Raw genomic sequence first — 22,810 nt, 5'->3', positions numbered from 1 at the left:
GGGCAAAGTCCTCTCCCTCTCCTTGTGTTTCTCTCTCGCCATATCTAGGTCTCTCCTCTCTCCCACTGCTTAGCTACTGCAGAGCCATGTCTCAATACATGGGAGACACTGTATACAGGGCTCTGGTCAAAGGTAATGCACTAAAAAGGGAATGGGGTACCATGTGGGACGTAGGGTCAGTCAGAGCCCCAGAGAGCCAGAGTTGCCTGTGCTAACTCGGCATACAGATGTCTGTTTATTTAACTCCAGTCTATTAAGCTGACGTGGAGACAGCCAAGAGAAGGTGTGCCACTTTGGCTTTAATTCAATTGTTAGCAGAGGAGAAGTAATCAATGAGGCTATTTCCATAACGCTACTCCAGGCCGGCTGCTACTGCTGCTGCTGCCACCTGGTTCCCTAGGCCTTGTTCAGAAAGATTTAAATGCTATGAGCATAGCACTACAACGGGCTGCAGAACACACAAACCCTGCTACTGCTGCTGCTTCTGCCAACCGCCCTGTACGGGCCCTGTTCAGTAGGGAGGAAACGTTTTGAAACAGACTGAAACAGGGAGGTACGGAGACAGATAGTAGAGCATACAGAAGGTGGCAGAGACCAGGGCGCCATATGTGGTCAAGAATCGAGAAAGCCAGGCTCTCTAAAGGTGCATTCATTTCTCTCTACGCTCCCCATGGAATGTGACTGATACTACAGGGAACACACAGCCCACTGACTGAACCCTAAAGCAACATGGTCTCTGACAGCTAGCTGTAAACAGAGTAACAAACATACAAACATATTTGGAGATGTACATCCCATGGCAATGTGGCAGGTTAAAACAATAGTTTATGGTTAAATGCAGTTAATAGTTCCTTCTCACCCCTTCAATTCACCAGGATATTATATTGCTCTCATTTATTGATATTTGTCCGTCTCTTTCTACCCATTCATCTCTATCCCTTCATCCCTCTTTCTGTGACTCATGTTTTGGAGGAGAAGACCCCTCCAGGTTTTCTGGAGTGTCAGGATCGTTTGTCACAGATAATCAGGCCGACCAGCCAGTAACCTTTTGAAAAACAATAGGGGAAGATACACCAAGCACACCAACGTACCTCGGATGACATTTAAGCAGGGAGGGTGTGTGTGTGTGTGTGTGTGTGTGTGTAACACTATCAAATAAAGTACCAGCTTTTCAGCTGCTGAAGACAGGTGTGTGTCCAATGTTGACATCATCGCTGAAGTTGTAGGCATATTTATTATCCAGAGCAGCTGCCAGACAGACAGAAATCGATTGAGACACGTGTCCACACAATTCTTGATGAAAAATGGTCTCGAATCAACAAATCGCTGTGTGAGGAGTCAGCCATTATACCTGCTCAGTCAGCCAATAGTATTGATGCTTTCTGCCCATGGAGAGGCCCAATAGCAGGCTATGTAGAGAGCAGGGCGCGTGGCCCGCATGACACCAGTGTACTGTGGGGTCAGTAATTATTGGCACCCTTGGTAAAGATGAGCATCAAAAACTGTATAAAATAATAATACAAATATTGAGCTATACTGTATGCTCAAATTGTATTGTATATTAATACATTTGTTCAGAGAAAAGAGAAAGAGATGTTGTTTAAAGTGGCATTCAGCAGCTGAAACAACCACAGTGTACTCCCTGCCAGCTGAGGGATGAGCCTGGAGAAACGTAACAACGCTCAAATTCATAGACAGAGCTATGGATGCAAGGACTAACCATCCATGATACCACTTTTATAGTTTTAACCATGCTTTGAGGCTGTTTACTAAATTTACTTCATTTAAATTGTTTACAAACATTGGAGAAAAAAACAAGCTGATATTTTCGGTTCTGTTGGGTTACAACAGTTGAACCAAGCTCATGAAGCATTTAGAAGTTATTTTCTTCAAGAATCAAATGGGTATATATCTAATTCGTTACGTCTAAAAATGAATGTATCAGCTTCAGATTTCCCCTTTAACAAGTAATAAAAAATACATTTGATAAAAGACAGGGGTCAAAATGATTGGCTCCCCTGTTTGTAATAGTTTAGCGCCCTCACCCTCCGAGGATAACGACACAGCCTTCTTGTTTTATGAGTTTGAAGAACACAAAAGGTTTTTGGCTAAAACGATCTGAAAAGCTTCTGTATTGAGGAATTGTCTAAGACCAATCACAATGTATTCTCCAACCTCATAAAACATTTAGAACAAGGCTCAGTGTTGTTGTCCTCACAAGGGGAGGGTGCTGGAGTATTACAAACAGGGGAGCCAATAACCCTAACTTTTTAGATTTTTTTTATTTTATTACACACAATTTGTTTCTCTGAGCAATTGCATTAGTATAAAATAATCAGATTTTTTCATTACTTTTTTGCATACAATATAGCTCAGTATTTGTATTATTTATTTTATAGTATTTTTTGCTGTCAATCTTTATCATAGGTGCAGATAATTATGTTAATTAATTATTATTATATACACTGAGTATACCAAACATTAGGAACACCTTCCTAATTTTGAGTTGTCCCTCCCCCCCTCACCCCCACAGATTTGTTAAATTGGCCGGATGTCCTTTGGTTGGTGGACCAGTCTTGATACACATGGGAAACTGTTGAATGTGAAAACCCCCGCACCTACTATCATACCCCGTTCAAAGGCGCTGAAATGTTTTGTCTTGTGGATTTAACAAGCGACATCAAAGGAGATCATAGCTTTCACCTGGATTCACCTGGTCAGTCTATGTCATGGAAAGAGTAGGTCCGAATGTTTTGTATACTCAGCGTGTATAAAGAACTACATGGCACATAAACTAGTAATTGGTTTGTAGAGAAAATGTGGAAGCACAAAACAGTGTAAAAATAGGAATGCTTACAAAATAAAGAGAAAGACTACTTAAAAAGGCCACTCATAGAACTTACCAAATGATTATGTTCGTTGAGGCTCACTAGACCAGAATGAATCACGATGAACATAAGGTAGAGGTAATGCAGTGCAGCCTGTTTACATGGCTACTTAGTCCCCCTCTATACCCCACACTGAAACAACACTAATAAAGGGAGGTACCAGACATGTAAATACACCTTACATTACTACTCTGTAATTGGCTGGTGAATCGAATATCTTCTTCCCCGCCAAGGCATTAGAGAAAGTGACTGATATAGATTATCATATCAGTGTGTGTGTATGTGTGTGTACTCTGTTCTGTAGTAGCTAGGTTGTTGTTGCTCTGCTGCTGCCTAAAGGGGGTAATCATTTCCTAATGGTCCCTAGCTCTATGGCTGACTCCCTCACTCCCCATTCAATAATAAGGCCCTAAGCAAACAGGAAGGCTTCAAAACCCTTTCTGTTTCTGCCACTTTCCCCGTTTTTCCATTGTTGGAAAAGTCCACAATTAAATATTCATGGGTTTCTACAATATGGTAATGTGAAGAAGTCACTGTAGATCCCCTAAAGCTCTGTCAGGTTGGATGGGGAGTGTCGCTACACAGCTACTTTCAGGTCTCTCCAGAGATGTTCGATTGGGTTCAAGTTCAGGCTCTGGCTGGACCATTCAGGGACATTCAGAGACATGTCCCAAAGCCATTCCTGCATTGTCTTGGCTGTGTGATTAGGGTTGTTGTCCTGTTGGAAGGTGAACCTTCACCAGTCTGAGGTCCTGAGTGCTCAGGAGCAGGTTTTCATCAAGGATCTCTCTGTACTTTGCTCCGTTCATTTTTCCCTCGATCCTAACTAGCCTCCCAGTCCCTGCCGCTGAAAAACATCCCCACAGCATGATGCTGCCACCACCATGCTGCATTGTAGAGATGGTGCCAGGGTTCTTCCAGACGTGACGCTTGGCATTCAGGCCAAAGAGTTCAATCTTGGTTTCATCAGACCAGATAATCTTGTTCCTTATGGTCAGAGTACTTTAGGTGCCTTTTGGCAAACTCCAAGCAGGCTGTCATTTGACTTTTACTGAGAAGTGGGTTCCGTCTGGCCATTCTACCATAAAGGCCTGATTGGTGGAGTGCTGCAGAGATGGTTGTCCTTCTGGAAGGTTCTCCCATCTCCACAGAAGAAATCTAGAGCTCTGTAAGAGTGACCATCAGGTTCTTGGTTACCTCCCTGGCCAGGGCCCTTCTCCCCCGATTGCTCAGTTTGGCCGGGCGGAAAGCTTTAGGAAGAGTTTTGGTGGTTCCAAATTTCTTCCATTTAAGAATGATAGAGGCCACTGTATTCTTCGGGAATTTCAATGCTGTAGAATTTTTTTGGTACCCTCCCCCAGATCTGTGCCTCGACACAATCCTGTCTCAGATTTTTACAGACAATTACTTCGACCTCATGTCTTTGGTTTTTGCTCTGACATGCATTGTCAACTGTGGGACCTTATTGACAGGTGTGATATTGACAGGTGTGTTCCTTTCCAAATCATGTCCAATCAAGTTGTAGAAACATCTCAAGGATGATCAATGGAAACAGGATGCACCTGAGTTCAATTTCGACTCATAGCAAAGGGTCTGAATACTTACAGTATGTAAATAAGGTACTTCTGTTTTTTATATTTTATAAATTAAAAAACGGTTTTTGCTTTGTCATTATGGGGTAGATTAATGAGGCCATTTTTTAAAAATGTAATACGTTTTAGAATAAGGCTGTAACGTAACAAAATGTGGAAAAAGTCAAGGGGTCTGAATACTTTCCGTTTACTGTAGCCAGTAAGCTATTGGAAGTCTGATTCCCTGACAATGTCCAAGACAGTGGATAGAAAGGGCTACACTTTAAACCCAATTCAGAGATCTGTCATTGTGTTCTGCCAGCAGCATACCACACTGCATCCCACTGCTGGCTTGCCACTGAAGCTAAGCAAGGTTGTTCCCTGGATGGGAGACCAGATGCTGCTGGAAGTGGTGTTGGGGGGCCAGTAGGAGGCACTATTTCCTCTGGTCTAAAAAAAAAGATCCCAATGCCCCAGTGCAGTGATTGGGGACATTTCCCTGTCACTAAAGATCCCATGGCATTTATCGTAAGAGTAGGGGTGTTAACCCTGGTGTCCTCGCTAAATTCCCAATTTGGCCCTCATACAATTATGGCCACCGAATTAGAGGTTGACCGATTAATCGGAATGGCCGATTAATTAGGGCCGATTTCAAGTTTTCATAACAATCGGAATTCTGTATTTTTGGACACCGATTTTTTTTACACCTTTATTTAATCTTTATTTAACTAGGCAAGTCAGTTAAGGACACATTCTTATTTTCAATGACGGCCTAGGAACGGTGGGTTAACTGCCTTGTTCATGGGCAGAACGACAGATTTTTACCTTGTCAGCTCGGGGATTCAGTCTTGCAACCTTTCAGTTAACTAGTCCAACGCTCTAACCACCTGCCTCTCATTGCACTCCACAAGGAGACTGCCTGTTACGCGAATGCAGTAAGCCAAGGTAAGTTGCTAGCAAGCATTAAACTTATCTTATAAAAAACAATCAATCATAATCACTAGTTAACTACACATGGTTGATGATATTACTAGTTTATCTAGCGTGTCCTGCGTTGCATATAATCGATGCGGTGCGTATTCGCGAAAAATGACTGTGGTTGCTCCAACGTGCACCTAACCATAAACATCAATGCCTTTCTTAAAATCAGTACACAGAAGTATATATTTTTAAACCTGCATATTTAGCTAAAATAAATCAAGGTTAGCAGGCAATATTAACCAGGTGAAATTGTGTCACTTCTCTTGCGTTCATTGCACACAGAGTAAGTGTATATGCAACAGTTTGGGCTGCCTAATATGTCAGAATTTTACGTAACTATGACATAACATTGCAGGTTGTGAAATGTAACAGGAATATTTAGACTTACGGATGCCACCCGTTAGGTAAAATACGGAACAGTTCCGTATTTCACTGAAAGAATAAACGTCTTGTTTTCGAGATGATAGTTTCCGGATTCGACCATATTAATGACCTAAGGCTCGTATTTCTGTGTGCTATTATGTTATACCTAAGTCTATGATTTGATAGAGCAGTCTGAGCGGTGGTAGGCACCAGCAGGCTCGTAAGCATTCATTCAAACAGCACTTTCGTGCGTTTTGCCAGCAGCTCTTTGCTGTGCTTCAAGCATTGAGCTGTTTATGACTTCAAGCCTATCAACTCCCGAGATTAGGCTGGTGTAACCGATATGAAATGGCTAGCTAGTTAGCGGGGTGCGCGCTAATAGCGTTTCAAACGTCACTCGCTCTGAGACTTGGAGTAGTTGTTCCCCTTGCTCTGCAAGGGCTGCGGCTTTTGTGGAGCGATGGGTAACGCTGCTTCGAGGGTGGCTGTTGTCGATGTGTTCCTGGTTCGAACCCAGGCAGGAGCGAGGAGAGGGACGGAAGCTATACTGTTACACTGGCAATACTAAAGTACCTATAAGAACATCCAATAGTCAAAGGTTAATGAAATACAAATGATAGAGAGAAATAGTCCTATAATTCCTATAATAACTACAACCTAAAACTTCTTACCTGGGAATATTGAAGACTCATGTTAAAAGGAACCACCAGCTTTCATATGTTCTCATGTTCTGAGCAAGGAACTTAAACGTTAGCTTTCTTACATGGCACATATTGCACTTTTACTTTCTTCTCCAACACTTTGATTTTGCATTATTTAAACCAAATTGAACATGTTTCATTATGTATTTGAGGCTAAATTGATTTTATTGATGTATTATATTAAGTTAAAATAAGTATTTGTTCCGTATTCTTGTAAACGTCATTATTACAATATTTTTTTTTTTAAATTAAATCGGCCGATTAATTGGTATCGGCTTTTTTGGGTCTTCCAATAAATCGGTATCGGCGTCGAAAAATCATAATCGGTCGACCTCTACACCTAATCACCCCCAGCTTCCAATCGGCTCATTCACCCCTTCTCCCCTGTAACTATTCCCAAGGTCATTGCTGTAACTTATACGGGTCAAGGGTTAAAATAAAGGGTTAAATATCAGGGTTAAATAGAAAAAAAATCGAATGGTACAAGAATGAACAAATTGTGAGGATGAGTTATTGATTTTGTTGACACATAGCTGCTCAGCAATGATATCTTGGGGCAAAGTGACTTCTGTCATTATCTATCATTAGGAACCCTGTCGAGACATCAGGACAAATAGTCTCTCACTAACCCAATTAGACCTCACCTAAACTAAGCAACAATGGAAAGCAAACAAGATATTCCTGATTCAATGGAATTAGAGTAAATAACCGTCAATTTCTTATCTCTTCTAACATGGCCACAACCTGGTAAGACAATTCTATACACCACACTCAAAACACATAAAAGAGAATCCATTATGTACCAAATGCTTCACGTCTAAACGGATTGCAGTATGAAAATACAGTATACATAACCCTAGGCTAACAGTTAGCCAATCATGTGTCTACTGTAAGAGGCTAACTTTAGCTGTAACCATATTAAATGAATCCACCCACTCTGTGTTCGGATTATTTGATCCCGAGGGAGAATGCTTAAGAGAAGGTCCATCATTGAGAACATGATAGCTACTCTGATAACACCATTCTAACAGGCTGGGACAAATGAACTGCATTCTTATCGTAGAGGACAGTGTGCACACGGATGCATGCGCACACACACACACACACACCCCCCCCCCCCCTCCTGAAGACTGCGATGTGATGATGTGCTCCTCTAAATGACCTAAAATGTTCCTCTGAAAGTAATAGACTAGAAATAAAATAAGTAGAACCTCTAAGTGTCAGATCTGGGTCCTTTGATGACTCAGACAGAAGTGAGAACAGAAAGGCTGAAGATACAATGTCCTCATCTACTAGATATCAGTTGTGTCACCGTAACAGATGTCTCTCTTTCTGCTAAACCAGGAGACACTAAACTGACTAATGAACACACTCACTAACCTCCAAGAAAAGGCAGCACTGTTCGGTGAACATAAATACACGCCCGCACACACTTAATAAATAAATGAAAGCTGATATTTGAGAGGTGGTTCACAGATGGTGAGCCCCAGAAAGGGAGGGAAGCTCCTCCAAGTCTCTCTGTGGTGTCCCAGGGTGCTTCACACGTCCCCCAGCCACTCCAGTACTGCCTTCTGACAGCTCCCTAAAATAGCCCCGCTGTCTATTATAAATGCAAATAGAAAACATGACTTGAGACAGATGTGGTGGGATTGTGTGGGCTGGTGTGTTAATTGCCAGGTCTAGTGGTTTGGGTTCGTCGGGTTCGGCACCTCCATAGGAACGATGGTGATTGACACTTCTAATCCAAACAGTTCATGCCTCATCACGATCCATGATCATAATGTCTTTGGACGGATCATTTGAGTAGGGACAAGAATACCCATACATTTCAGTGGTTTTACATCAATGGTAATGCCAAGCATCTCCTACATCGCACAGTGTGTGTGTGTGTATATGTGTGTGTATGTGTACTCACCCCACTGTAGAGGTGCCAGCTGCAGGTGCTCAAGGACCAACTGGTTGAGAACTCCCTCCACACTGGCCTCTCCCTGGCGACACACAGACGGGTGAGCTAGGGTTAAGGACTACACACTGGTCTGGAGGGGGCTGGGGCCTCAGTTTCTCTGATGACATTTGCAATTAATAGAGAGAAAGTTTTAACATTAATACTTGTGAACCCTAAGGTAAAATAGTACAGCGGCATTTTCCCTCCCTTTAACTGGATATGAGACAAGGGCAAGTTTCTTTAGTGACAAAACTAGACTGCAGCCACACTCAGCGCAAGAAGTACCAATGCACCAAGTCTGGAAACAACAGGAGCCTGAACAGCTTCTGCCCCAAGCCATAAGACTGCTAAATAGGTAGTTAAATAGGTAACCAATAGCTACTTGGAATATCTACACGGACCCTTTTTGCACTAACTCTTTTGACTCATCACATCCGCTGCTGTTACTGTTTATTATCTATCCTGTTGCATTGTCACTTTATCCCTACCTATATGTACAGCTGAAGTCGGATGTTTACATACACCGTAGCCGTAGTTCCGTAGCCGTAGACATTTAATCCTAGTAAAAAATCCCTGTCTTAGGTCAGTTAGGATCACCACTTCATTTTAAGTAGAGAATGATTTATTTAAGCTTTTCTTTCTTTCAGCACATTCCCAGTGGGTCAGAAGTTTACATACACTCAATTAGTATTTGGTAGCATTGCCTTTAAATTATTTAACTTGGGTCAAACGTTTCGGGAAGCCTTCCACAAGCTTCCCACAATAAGTTGGGTGAATTTTGGCTCATTCCTCCTGACAGAGCTGGTGTAACTGAGTCAGGTTTGTAGGCCTCCTTGCTCGCACACGCCTTTTCAGTTCTGCCCACACATTTTCTATGGGATTGAGGTCAGGGCTTTGTGATGGCCACTCCAATATTTTGCCTTTGTCGTCCTTAAGCCATTTTGCCACAACTTTGGAAGTATGCTTGATGTTATTGTCCATTTGGAAGACCCATTTGCGACCAAGCTTTAACTTCCTGACTGATGTTTTGAGATGTTGCTATAATACATCCACATAATTTTCCTCCCTCATGATGCCATCTATTTTGTGAAGTGCACCAGTCCCTCCTGCAGCAAAGCACCCCCACAACATGATACTGCCACCCCCGTGCTTCATGGTTGGGATGGTGTTATTCGGCTTCCAAGCCTCCCACCTTTTCCTCCAAACATAACGATGGTCATTATGGCCAAACAGTTCTATTTGTCTTTAATCAGACCAGAGGACATTTCTCCAAAAGGTACTATCTTTGTCCCCATGTGCAGTTGCAACCATAGTCTGGCTTCTTTATGGCAGTTTTGGAGCAGTGGCTTCTTCCGTGCTGAGCGGCCTTTCAGGTTATATTGATATAGGACTCGTTTTACTGTGGATATAGATACGTTTGTACCTGTTTCCTCCAGCATCTTCACAAGGTCCTTTGCTGTTGTTCTGGGATTGATTCGCTCTTTTCGCACCAAAGTACGTTCATCTCTAGGAGAAAGAACGCGTCTCCTTCCTGAGCGAAATGACGGCTGCGTGGTCACATGGTGTTCATAATTGTGTACTATTGTTTGTACAGATGAACGTGGTACCTTCAGGCGTTTGGAAATTGCTCCCAAGGATGAATCAGACTTGTGGAGGTGTCCAATTGTTATTCTTTATTCTTGGCTGATTTCTTTTGATTTTCCCATGATGTCAAGCAAAGAGGCACTGAGTTTGAAGGTAGGCCTTGAAATACATCCACAGGTACACCTCCAATTGACTCAAATGATGTTAATTAGCCTGTCAGAAGCTTCTAAAGCCATGACATAATTTTCTGGAATTTTCCAAGCTGTTTAAAGGCACAGTAAACTTAATGTAAACTTCTGACCCACTGGAATTGTGATACAGTGAACTACAAGTGAAAGAATCTGTCTGTAAACAATTGTTGGAAAAATGAAAAAAAAAAAGTAGATGTCCTAACTGACTTGCCAAAACTATAGTTTGTTAACAAGAAATTTGTGGGGTGGTTGAAAAATGAGTTCTAATGACTCCAACCTCAGTGTATGTAAACTTCTGACTTCAACTGTAGATACCTCAATTACCTCGTACCCTTTCACATCGGTACTGGTACAACTTGAAACTATAGCCAAGTTATCGTTACTCATTAAAAAAATAAAAAAGAATCCCCTTTATTTAACCAGGTAGACTAATTGAGAACAAGGTCTAATTTACAACTGCGACCTGGCCAAGATAAAGCAAAGCAGTGCGACACAAACAACAACACAGAGTTACACATTGAATAAACAAGCGTCCAGTCAATAACACAATAGAAAAAAAAGAAAGTCTATATACATTGTGTATTTATTTATTCCTTCAATTATTATTTTTCTCTCCGCATTGTCAGGAAGGGCCCATAAGTAAGCATTTCACTGATACACCTGTTGTTTATGAAGCACGTGACAGATAAAATGTGATTTGATAACAAACTAACAAAGTGGCAAATATACACCTGAGAAATATGTGAAGAGAGAGTGAGCGATGGAGAGAGAGAAAAAAGAGATAAAAAGAGAGGATTTATGAAGTATGATTCTCCAGTGTAGCTTTAAATTGGCTGCAGCCCAGTGGTTGAAAGATAAGCCTGTGGCTCCCTGGTTGCCTAGTGACTCTGTTAGGAGAGCTGAGGGCTCGAGGAGGACAGAGATTCACGGTTGGCTGGCTGGCCATTACTGTACAGTTCATGTTCTGTTCTATATGTGGAAAAGAAGCTCTCTGTGTAGACTGCCCTAGGCTTGGTGTTAGACAATACCAGACCAGGCTACATACAGTAGAAATACAGGAAGTGCTACTATAACAGTCTTTAGGTCAAAGGTCATTGAGACTGTCTTTTTCCTATTTTCCTCTAAACTTATTCCCCAGTGTCATATCGGAATGTTGTGAATGGATATTACGTTTCTTAATCACAAGTCTCATTCAGGGTGATGCAATGAGAACCCTGAAAAGTAAAACTGCCTTAACAACCCAAAGAGTCATAAAGATGCATCTTCTCAACCATTAGTGGAGGGAATAATTGTCCTTATTGTGTAAATGGTCTCATAATAAGAACTGGGATTATCTAAAAACTTCTAACATCTCAGAGAGAAAACACATTGTGTATAAAGCCTACAGAGCAGTCCGCTCCTCAGCCAAGTCATTTCTCAAAACCGCCCACACTTCCATGTCTTCTAGCCTAGCATGGTTTCTGGGAGCAAAACTGCAACACTGCAAGTCAACCTGTCACTCCAATCTGATTGGTTGGCTAAGAACCCACATTTAGCTCTGCCTGTCGAGTCCTTCTGTTCCAGAACACTCAGTGACACGCATTTATCAGAGAAGAACTACAAGATTATAATTGAGGTTATAACCGTTGAACCTTGCCTTGGTGACATCGTAGGGCTGGCTAAGGAGCTAATGCCGCTAATGCTGAGTACTCAGATAAACAGAGCTGTCATAAAGACATTACGTTGATAATATGTTATGATAAAGATAACCTGCTCCTCTGGTCCACCACACAGCTGACAGTGTGAATAATGACTGGAATAATACTGTGCTGCTGTAAAACCACATAGCTAGAATGACTAGAATGGACAAAGTAACACCACATAGAGTAAGAATGAATAGAATGGACAAAGTAACACCACATAGTGTCAACATGACTAGAATGGACAAAGTAAAACCACATAGTTAGAATGACTAGAATGGACAAAGTAACACCACATAGTGTTAACATGATTAGAATGGACAAAGTAACAACACATAGTGTTAACATGATTAGAATGGACAAAGTAACACCACATAGTTAGAATGACTAGAATGGACAAAGTAACACCACATAGAGTTAGAATGACTAGAATGGACAAAGTAACACCACATAGTTAGAATGACTAGAATGGACAAAGTAACACCACATAGTGTTAACATGACTAGAATGGACAAAGTAACACCACATAGAGTTAGAATGAATAGAATGGACAAAGTAACACCACATAGTGTCAACATGACAAGAATGGACAAAGTAACACCACATAATTAAATGACTAGAATGGACAAAGTAACACCACATAGTTAGAATGACTAGAATGGACAAAGTAACACCACATAGTGTTAACATGATTAGAATGGGCAAAGTAACACCACATAGAGTTAGAATGAATAGAATGGACAAAGTAACACCACATAGTGTTAACATGACTAGAATGGACAAAGTAACACCACATAGAGTTAGAATGAATAGAATGGACAAAGTAACACCGCATAGTGTTAACATGACTAGAATGGACAAAGTAACACCACATAGAGTTATAATGAATAGAATGGACAAAGTAACACCACATAGTGTCAACATGACTAGAATGGACAAAGTAACACCACATAGTGTTAACATGATTAGAATGGACAAAGTAACACCACATAGAGTTAGAATGACTAGAATGGACAAAGTAACACCACATAGAGTTAGAATGACTAGAATGGACAAAGTAACACCACATAGTTAGAATGACTAGAATGGACAAAGTAACACCACATAGTGTTAACATGATTAGAATGGACAAAGTAACACCACATAGAGTTAGAATGAATAGAATGGACAAAGTAACACCACATAGTGTTAACATGACTAGAATGGACAAAGTAACACCACATAGAGTTAGAATGACTAGAATGGACAAAGTAACACCACATAGTTAGAATGACTAGAATGGACAAAGTAACACCACATAGTGTTAACATGATTAGAATGGACAAAGTAACACCACATAGTTAGAATGACTAGAATGGACAAAGTAACACCACATAGTGTTAACATGACTAGAACGGACAAAGTAACACCACATAGTTAGAATGACTAGAATGGACAAAGTAACACCACATAGTTAGAATGACTAGAATGGACAAAGTAACACCACATAGTTAGTATGACTAGAATGGACAAAGTAACACCACATAGATAGAATGACTAGAATGGACAAAGTAACACCACATAGTGTTAACATGATTAGAATAGACAAAGTAACACCACATAGTTAGAATGACTAGAATGGACAAAGTAACACCACATAGTGTTAACATGATTAGAATGGACAAAGTAACAACACATAGTGTTAACATGATTACAATGGACAAAGTAACACCACATAGTGTTAACATGATTAGAATGGACAAAGTAACAACACATAGTGTTAACATGATTAGAATGGACAAAGTAACACCACATAGAGTTAGAATGACTAGAATGGACAAAGTAACACCACATAGTGTTAACATGATTAGAATGGACAAAGTAACAACACATAGTGTTAACATGACTAGAATGGCCAAAGTAACACCACATAGAGTTAGAATGACTAAAATGGACAAAGTAACACCACATAGTTAGAATGACTAGAATGGCCAAAGTAACACCACATAGAGTTAGAATGACTAGAGTGGCCAAAGTAACACCACATAGAGTTAGAATGACTAGAACGGACAAAGTAACACCACATAGTTAGAATGACTAGAATGGACAAAGTAACACCACATAGTTAGAATGACTAGAATGGACAAAGTAACACCACATAGTGTCAACATGACTAGAATGGACAAAGTAACACCACATAGATAGAATGACTAGAATGGACAAAGTAACACCACATAGTGTTAACATGATTAGAATGGACAAAGTAACACCACATAGTTAGAATGACTAGAATGGACAAAGTAACACCACATAGTTAGAATGACTAGAATGGCCAAAGTAACACCACATAGTGTTAACATGATTAGAATGGACAAAGTAACACCACATAGTTAGAATGACTAGAATGGACAAAGTAACACCACATAGTTAGAATGAATAGAATGGACAAAGTAACACCACATAGAGTTAGAATGACTTGAACGGACAAAGTAACACCACATAGTTAGAATGACTAGAATGGACAAAGTAACACCACATAGTTAGAATGACTAGAATGGACAAAGTAACACCACATAGTGTTAACATGACTAGAATGGACAAAGTAACACCACATAGAGTTAGAATGAATAGAATGGACAAAGTAACACCACATAGTGTCAACATGACTAGAATGGACAAAGTAACACCACATAATTAAATGACTAGAATGGACAAAGAAACACCACATAGTTAGAATGACTAGAATGGACAAAGTAACACCACATAGTGTTAACATGATTAGAATGGACAAAGTAACACCACATAGAGTTAGAATGAATAGAATGGACAAAGTAACACCACATAGTGTTAACATGACTAGAATGGACAAAGTAACACCACATAGAGTTAGAATGAATAGAATGGACAAAGTAACACCACATAGTGTCAACATGACTAGAATGGACAAAGTAACACCACATAGTGTTAACATGATTAGAATGGACAAAGTAACACCACATAGAGTTAGAATGACTAGAATGGACAAAGTAACACCACATAGAGTTAGAATGACTAGAATGGACAAAGTAACACCACATAGTTAGAATGACTAGAATGGACAAAGTAACACCACACTGTGTTAACATGATTAGAATGGACAAAGTAAAACCACATAGAGTTAGAATGAATAGAATGGACAAAGTAACACCACATAGTGTTAACATGACTAGAATGGACAAAGTAACACCACATAGAGTTAGAATGACTAGAATGGACAAAGTAACACCACATAGTTAGAATGACTAGAATGGACAAAGTAACACCACATAGTGTTAACATGATTAGAATGGACAAAGTAACACCACAGAGTTAGAATGACTAGAATGGACAAAGTAACACCACATAGTGTTAACATGACTAGAATGGAGAAAGTAACACCACATAGTTAGAATGACTAGAATGGACAAAGTAACACCACATAGTTAGAATGACTAGAATGGACAAAGTAACACCACATAGATAGAATGACTAGAATGGACAAAGTAACACCACATAGTGTTAACATGATTAGAATGGACAAAGTAACACCACATAGTTAGAATGACTAGAATGGACAAAGTAACACCACATAGTGTTAACATGATTAGAATGGACAAAGTAACACCACATAGAGTTAGAATGACTAGAATGGACAAAGTAACACCACATAGTGTTAACATGATTAGAATGGACAAAGTAACAACACAGTGTTAACATGACTAGAATGGCCAAAGTAACACCACATAGAGTTAGAATGACTAGAATGGACAAAGTAACACCACATAGTTAGAATGACTAGAATGGCCAAAGTAACACCACATAGATAGAATGACTAGAATGAACAAAGTAACACCACATAGTGTTAACATGATTAGAATGGACAAAGTAACACCACATAGTTAGAATGACTAGAATGGACAAAGTAACACCACATAGTTAGAATGACTAGAATGGCCAAAGTAACACCACATAGTTAGAATGACTAGAATGGACAAAGTAACACCACATAGAGTTAGAATGACTAGAATGGACAAAGTAACACCACATAGTTAGAATGACTAGAATTGACAAAGTAACACCACATAGTTAGAATGACTAGAATGGACAAAGTAACACCACATAGTTAGAATGACTAGAATGGACAAAGTAACACCACATAGATAGAATGACTAGAATGGACAAAGTAACACCACATAGTGTTAACATGATTAGAATGGACAAAGTAACACCACATAGTTAGAATGACTAGAATGGACAAAGTAACACCACATAGTGTTAACATGATTAGAATGGACAAAGTAACACCACATAGTGTTAACATGATTAGAATGGACAAAGTAACAACACATAGTGTTAACATGACTAGAATGGACAAAGTAACAACACATAGTGTTAACATGACTAGAATGGACAAAGTAACACCACATAGAGTTAGAATGACTAGAACGGACAAAGTAACACCACATAGTGTTAACATGATTAGAATGGACAAAGTAACACCACATAGTTAGAATGACTAGAATGGCCAAAGTAACACCACATAGAGTTAGAATGACTAGAATGTCCAAAGTAACACCACATAGAGTTAGAATGAATAGAATGGATAAAGTAACACCACATAGTTAGAATGACTATAATGGACAAAGAAACACCACAGAGTTAGAATGACTAGAATGGACAAAGTAACACCACATAGTTAGAATGACTAGAATGGACAAAGTAATACCACATAGTTAGAATGACTAGAACGGACAAAGTAACACCACATAGTTAGAATGACTAGAATGGACAAAGTAACACCACATAGTTAGAATGACTAGAATGGACAAAGTAACACCACATAGTTAGAATGACTAGAATGGACAAAGTAACACCACATAGATAGAATGACTAGAATGGACAAAGTAACACCACATAGTGTTAACATGATTAAAATGGACAAAGTAACACCACATAGTTAGAATGGACAAAGTAACACCACATAGTGTTAACATGATTAGAATGGACAAAGTAACAACACATAGTGTTAACATGATTAGAATGGACAAAGTAACAACACATAGTGTTAACATGACTAGAATGGCCAAAGTAACACCACATAGAGTTAGAATGACTAGAATGGACAAAGTAACACCACATAGAGTTAGAATGAATAGAATGGACAAAGTAACACCACATAGAGTTAGAATGAATAGAATGGATAAAGTAACAACACATAGTTAGAATGACTAGAATGGACAAAGTAACACCACATAGAGTTAGAATGAATAGAATGGACAAAGTAACACCACATAGAGTTAGAATGAATAGAATGGATAAAGTAACAACACATAGTTAGAATGACTAGAATGGACAAAGTAACACCACATAGTGTTAACATGATTCGAATGGACAAAGTAACACCACATAGAGTTAGAATGACTAGAATGGACAAAGTAACACCACACAGTTAGAATGACTAGAATGGCCAAAGTAACACCACATAGAGTTAGAATGACTAGAATGGCCAAAGTAACACCACATAGAGTTAGAATGAATAGAATGGATAAAGTAACAACACATAGTTAGAATGACTATAATGGACAAAGAAACACCACAGAGTTAGAATGACTAGAATGGACAAAGTAACACCACATAGTTAGAATGACTAGAATGGACAAAGTAACACCACATAGTGTTAACATGATTAGAATGGACAAAGTAACAACACATAGTGTTAACATGATTAGAATGGACAAAGTAACAACACATAGTGTTAACATGACTAGAATGGACAAAGTAACACCACATAGAGTTAGAATGACTAGAACGGACAAAGTAACACCACATAGTTAGAATGACTAGAATGGACAAAGTAACACCACATAGAGTTAAATTGACTAGACAGACAAAGTAACACCACAGAGTTAGAATGACTAGAATGGACGAAGTAACACCACATAGAGTTAAAATGACTAGAATGAGACATTGTCTTATTCGTGCCCATCTCAGTGATACATTTACAGTTAATTCCTATAATTTCCAATCTACTATTTTTTCCAGTCTTTTGCCGTTCTCCTTGTCTGAGTGGAGACGTTGTTTGCAGAGTGCACAACCTATGCTACACTTGTGAGAAACACGTTTATTTCATTCCATTTACGAGTTTTGACAATTTAGTAATTGTCTTTTGTTTGGAGCGCTCCTGTCAATGAGTAAGGACACGCACCTGATTACACATAGAAGTAGGCCTATAGGCTACCTGGCCTGATTACATATAGAAGTAGGCCTATAGGCTGCCTGGCCTGATTACACATAGAAGTAGACCTATAGGCTACCTGGCATGCTCACAAATGTCGGCATATAAATGTGCACATTTGGGGATCTGATAGTATTTCTGATTGGCTTAATACACAAGCACTATTGAGCTGCGGAGCTTCTCAAAGTCATGTTTTCTCCACCTCAAACAGCAACCTAACAAAGTCGGTTTTTACATCCATTGAGAATGACAATAGTTCCTCAATGTATTTGAAAATAACCACTCAGCTTGAAAGGGAAAAATGTCATGCACTGTCATAAAATAGGCCTACCTGACTACTTCTTATCCCTTGCGCAAATAGCCTACAGCTGTGTCGGTAGCTCACTGGCGCAGGGAATATTTTATACAATGTTGCTTCAGGCTGGACCCAAGTTAATAGTTCATACAATGTTTCAAGATCGTTGCAGACACGCCATGCATAGCCAATTAGATTTATAGGACATTTTTTATCAGGATATTTTCCACCTTCAGGCTGCAATGTTTATATTTGTTAGCTTTATAGACTATATTTACATAGTAGGCAACGGCAAAATAAGTTACTTTTTAGGTTTGTATCATTTTCATTTAGATTTGGATATAATTTTGATTAACCGAGGCCTACCGAGTGGAGCAGCAGTCTAAGCCACTGCGTCTCAGTGCAAGAGGCGTCACTACAGTCCCTGGTTCGAATCCAGGCTGTATCACATCCAGCCATGATTGGGAGTCCCATAGGGCGGTGCACAATTGGCCCAGCGTCGTCCGGGTTTTGGTCGGGGTAGGCCGTCTTTGCGGCTGGCTTCTGGGTTAAGCGAGCAGTACAGCTTGGCAGGGTCGTGTTTCTGAGGATGCATGGCTCTCAACCTTTGCCTCTCCCGAGTCTGTACTAGAGTTGCAGCGATGAGACAAGACTTCCAATTGGATATTTAAAAAAATATGACAATGATTTTGAGATACAAAAATGTACATATTAAAACCATAACTGTCACACAGATCGGTAGAAATGGTAAGATTGGCATTCCACATGACAAAGTTTGCCGACTCCTCGTGTAGCCTATTACCGCCAACTTCAGGAGAGCAAAGGCGAAAGCCAGTAGGAGCGGGAGGAGGATGGTCAGGACAGGTTACATTTTTTCTTCTCTTGGTTATATCTTGATCTTTGGCTCCCTTTTGAGTCATGTGTCTTATTTCATCAAACAGTGAGCTTAAAGCATCAGACAAGCCCAATGCATATATAGTTGATTTTATTAAAACACATAGGGTGTGTCTATTGAAAAATATACGTTTTAAAACTTCAATCAATTGCTCGAAAGAACAGACGACTTTCGGTTGGCTAATATATTTTTGTTGTTGTCGTGGACAGCCCTAATAGAGTTAGAATGACTAGACAGACAAAGTAATACCACATAGAGTTAGAATGACTAGAATGGACACACTCCCCTCAGAATTAAAATATGTAGTGAGGAGAGGTGATATGTAGCTGCCTCCTACAAGGCATGGTGTTGAAAGCTGCAGATGTGGCACACAAACACTGTGAAATTTAACCAGGTTGGAGGAAACTACAACTCCATTATGACATCTATCCATCCCCCAAACTGTCTCCAGGCCTGGCGTGCTTGTGCTTGTGTCCTTGCCGTGTGGATGGATACAGGGACAGGGACAGGGACAGAAATGGTTGGGGAGTTGGGGTTGTTAACGGGGCTTAGGTGTGTATCGGGGTGGGGGTCTGAGATGAAGGTAGACTACTCCAAAGGCCAGAACTTGAAGATACACTCATTCTTTCCCGAGGGGACGTCATGACAGTAACAGGCCTTCTGTTCCTACTCCTCTTCCTCTGGCTGGTTTGTTTCTCTTCAGCCACACTATATTTAGGAGACTGTCGTTATCGGTAGAACTGAAACAGTACAATTCCATAATGAATGAGAGATACTCTATTAATGCTAGGCCAAGTTGCATGGTCTGCTAAGCAGCGAGATAAGGTGTTTCGGCACAGTTCTCTTAAATAAGAAGTAGGATATTAACAATGCATGTTATTATGAATAAATGCCAAGCCAAGGGTGACCCAGATCATATTACGTGATTGTAACCCTTCTGTTCACAGTCCTTGTTTTCTATACTTAAAACCTATTTATTTCTGCAATGTTTCAATGTTTTTCTGATATAACAATTTCAGATAACAAAAAAAAATTATACGTTGTTTGAACAAGTGCTTGGTTGGAAATATAGTGCCTTTCATTCTCCAGCCTCAATAACATAATCACACAGCCAAGTTCTGAATAGAGCTCTGACATGCACCGCGCTCTGCTTTAACAGTACCCTCTGAGAAACAACATTAGTGACATCATCTACTGCAGTCGCTCCTGTACGCACGCACGCACCCATCCACACACACACATTATGTTTTTCTATCCTCGTGGGGACCTAAAAAGTATTTCCATTCAAAATCCTATTTTCCCTAACCCTAAATCTAACCATAACCATAACTCCTAACCCTAATATTAATCCAAATAGCTTTTGTCCTCATTGGGACGTGAGAAATGTTCCCACAAAGGATAATTGTCCTTGTTTTACTATCCTTGTGGGGACTTTTAGGGATTATCGGTCCCACAAGGATAGAATAACCCCCCCCCCCCCACACACACACACACACACAGCTGCCAAATTGCTTGCAGATCAAACAAATGCACACAATCACAGCAGTGTTTATGCATTACTAAAATGGAAAATATGATGGCAAGTTCAACAGCACAGGGACTCCGATTAATTATTAATTGTACACCTCCTCCCTGTAACAACTTGATAGGCCATTCTAAACAACACTGAGTCTGTGTATTGGTAATAGCCCCCTCATTACCTAAGAGGTTCTGATGGAGTGCCCTGCCTGCATATTGACAAAGGATGTGTCTCAAATGGCACCCTATTCCCTATGTAGTGCCCAATGCTGCATGCACATTTCACCATACTTTCTCCCATCTGTCAGTGCAGTAGAACTGGCACACATCCTAGCCAAAAGACCTCCGGATGTAGCATCCAGATGCCTTCTAATAGGGATCTGTATACATCCAACATCAAAGGATATGATGTTCCAGGTGATGCCCAGGGTGCTGCTGATCATGGAGGCCTGGGCGTGAAGCCTCTCCTCCTCCAGTAGTTTGGGGTTGGTGTAGCGCACGGCTTCCTGGTCCGGCTGGGGTAACGTGTGAAAGTCGAACTTAGCCACCTGGATCGCCATCCTAGAGGGGAGGGAGAGAGAAGAGCGAAGGTTAGACACAGGAGACAGAGACTTGGGTACAACGTTTTTACATTTTTATTTACCTTTATATATACAGGTTTTTTCTCATTGAGATAACTTCTCTTTTCCAAGAGAGAACTGGTCCAATAGCATCAGGGGGAACAATGTTTCAGACAAAACAACTTACATACACTAACACAACATTAAACAAAACTATAAACACACATACAGTACAACAAAAACATTTTACATAAAAACTACAAAAGTCTTGACTAAAAACGGTGGCCTGAAAACAATTACAGTCTTCTATGATATATACATCGATCAAGTGTTTAAACTCCACCAACGAAACTAGATCATCAAATTTAAAAATGTTCAGGAGAGAATTCCAGGACCACGGTGCTAAGTACAGTGGGGCAAAAACGGTTTTAGTCAGCCACCAATTGTGCAAGTTCTCCCACTTAAAAATATGAGAGAGGCCTGTAATTTTCATCATAGGTACACTTCAACTATGACAGACAAAATGAGAATTTTTTAATTTTTTTTAAATGAATTTATTTGCAAATTATGGTGGAAAATAAGTATTTTCCACCATAATGTGGAAAATACTGTGATGTGTTAAACGTTTCTGATTTGTAATGAACCTGAGGGCTGCATGACACACTGAATCAAGTGCTCTCAGGGTAGTGAGATAAGATCACTAAAATCTAAAAGCCTCAAAAGAAAAACAAGCCTGATGCCGGTAATAAAAACCTATTTTCAGCTTGAGCTTCCTTATCAAGTTCTCTACATGCACAGTGAAGCTCAGCTTATCATCAACCCACACACCCAAATATTTGTACACTTTAACTTGCTCTATAGTATGTCCAGCCAATGTAGCAATGACATGATTAGTAACATGCCTGGCATTTGTTTTACCTGAATTTAAAACCAGCTTTAAATCATACAGATTCTTTTGTATGATGTTAAATGTTCTTTGGGCATTTTCAAAAGCTAAAGATAAACTACTACCACTTGAATAAAGAACAGTATCATCTGCATAAAAATGAACATCCACTGTTTCAATAAGATCCCCAATGTTGTTGATATACAAAATGAACAACAGTGGGCCTAAAATAAAACCTTGCGGAACACCTGAACGCCATTACACATTGTGTACGATTTGATAGGTATAAACCAATCTAAAGCATGACCAGTAATTCCACAACATTTTAACCTTTGCACTAATACAGCATGGTCCACGGTGTCAAAAGCCTTCGACAAATCAATAAAGACAGACACACAATGTAACTTCTTATCAAGAGCACAGTGGATGTCATTTAAAACCTTCAATGTTGCTGAAACAGTGCTGTGAAAAGACCTAAAACCTGATTGCATTCCATTGAAGATGTTTTCTTGGAAGTAGGT

At 39.9% G+C, this 22,810-nt stretch overlaps 1 protein-coding gene across 5 annotated transcripts in view; it reads right to left on the bottom strand.

The window, feature by feature from the left end:
• The window catches only part of LOC110489414 (trafficking protein particle complex subunit 9), a 288,194-nt gene that overhangs the window by 64,512 nt on the left and 200,872 nt on the right, over positions 1–22,810 (bottom strand). For all 5 annotated transcript variants that reach the window (XR_005041280.1, XM_036970672.1, XM_036970674.1 and 2 more), the window contains 2 exons: positions 21,251–21,404; positions 8,420–8,510 (listed from right to left, as the gene is read on the bottom strand). Coding sequence is in view for 4 of the 5 variants with exons in the window: in XM_036970672.1 (XP_036826567.1) it covers positions 8,420–8,510; positions 21,251–21,404 (245 nt within the window). In the remaining variant the exon portion in view is untranslated. The remainder of the gene's footprint in view (positions 1–8,419; positions 8,511–21,250; positions 21,405–22,810) is intronic.

This window comes from Oncorhynchus mykiss, chromosome 32, assembly GCF_013265735.2.
Source record: "Oncorhynchus mykiss isolate Arlee chromosome 32, USDA_OmykA_1.1, whole genome shotgun sequence".
In the NCBI taxonomy this organism is placed as follows: Eukaryota; Metazoa; Chordata; class Actinopteri; order Salmoniformes; family Salmonidae; genus Oncorhynchus; species Oncorhynchus mykiss.
Note: the sequence above shows the minus strand (reverse complement) of the source record. Positions and strands in the feature narration are given on the sequence as shown.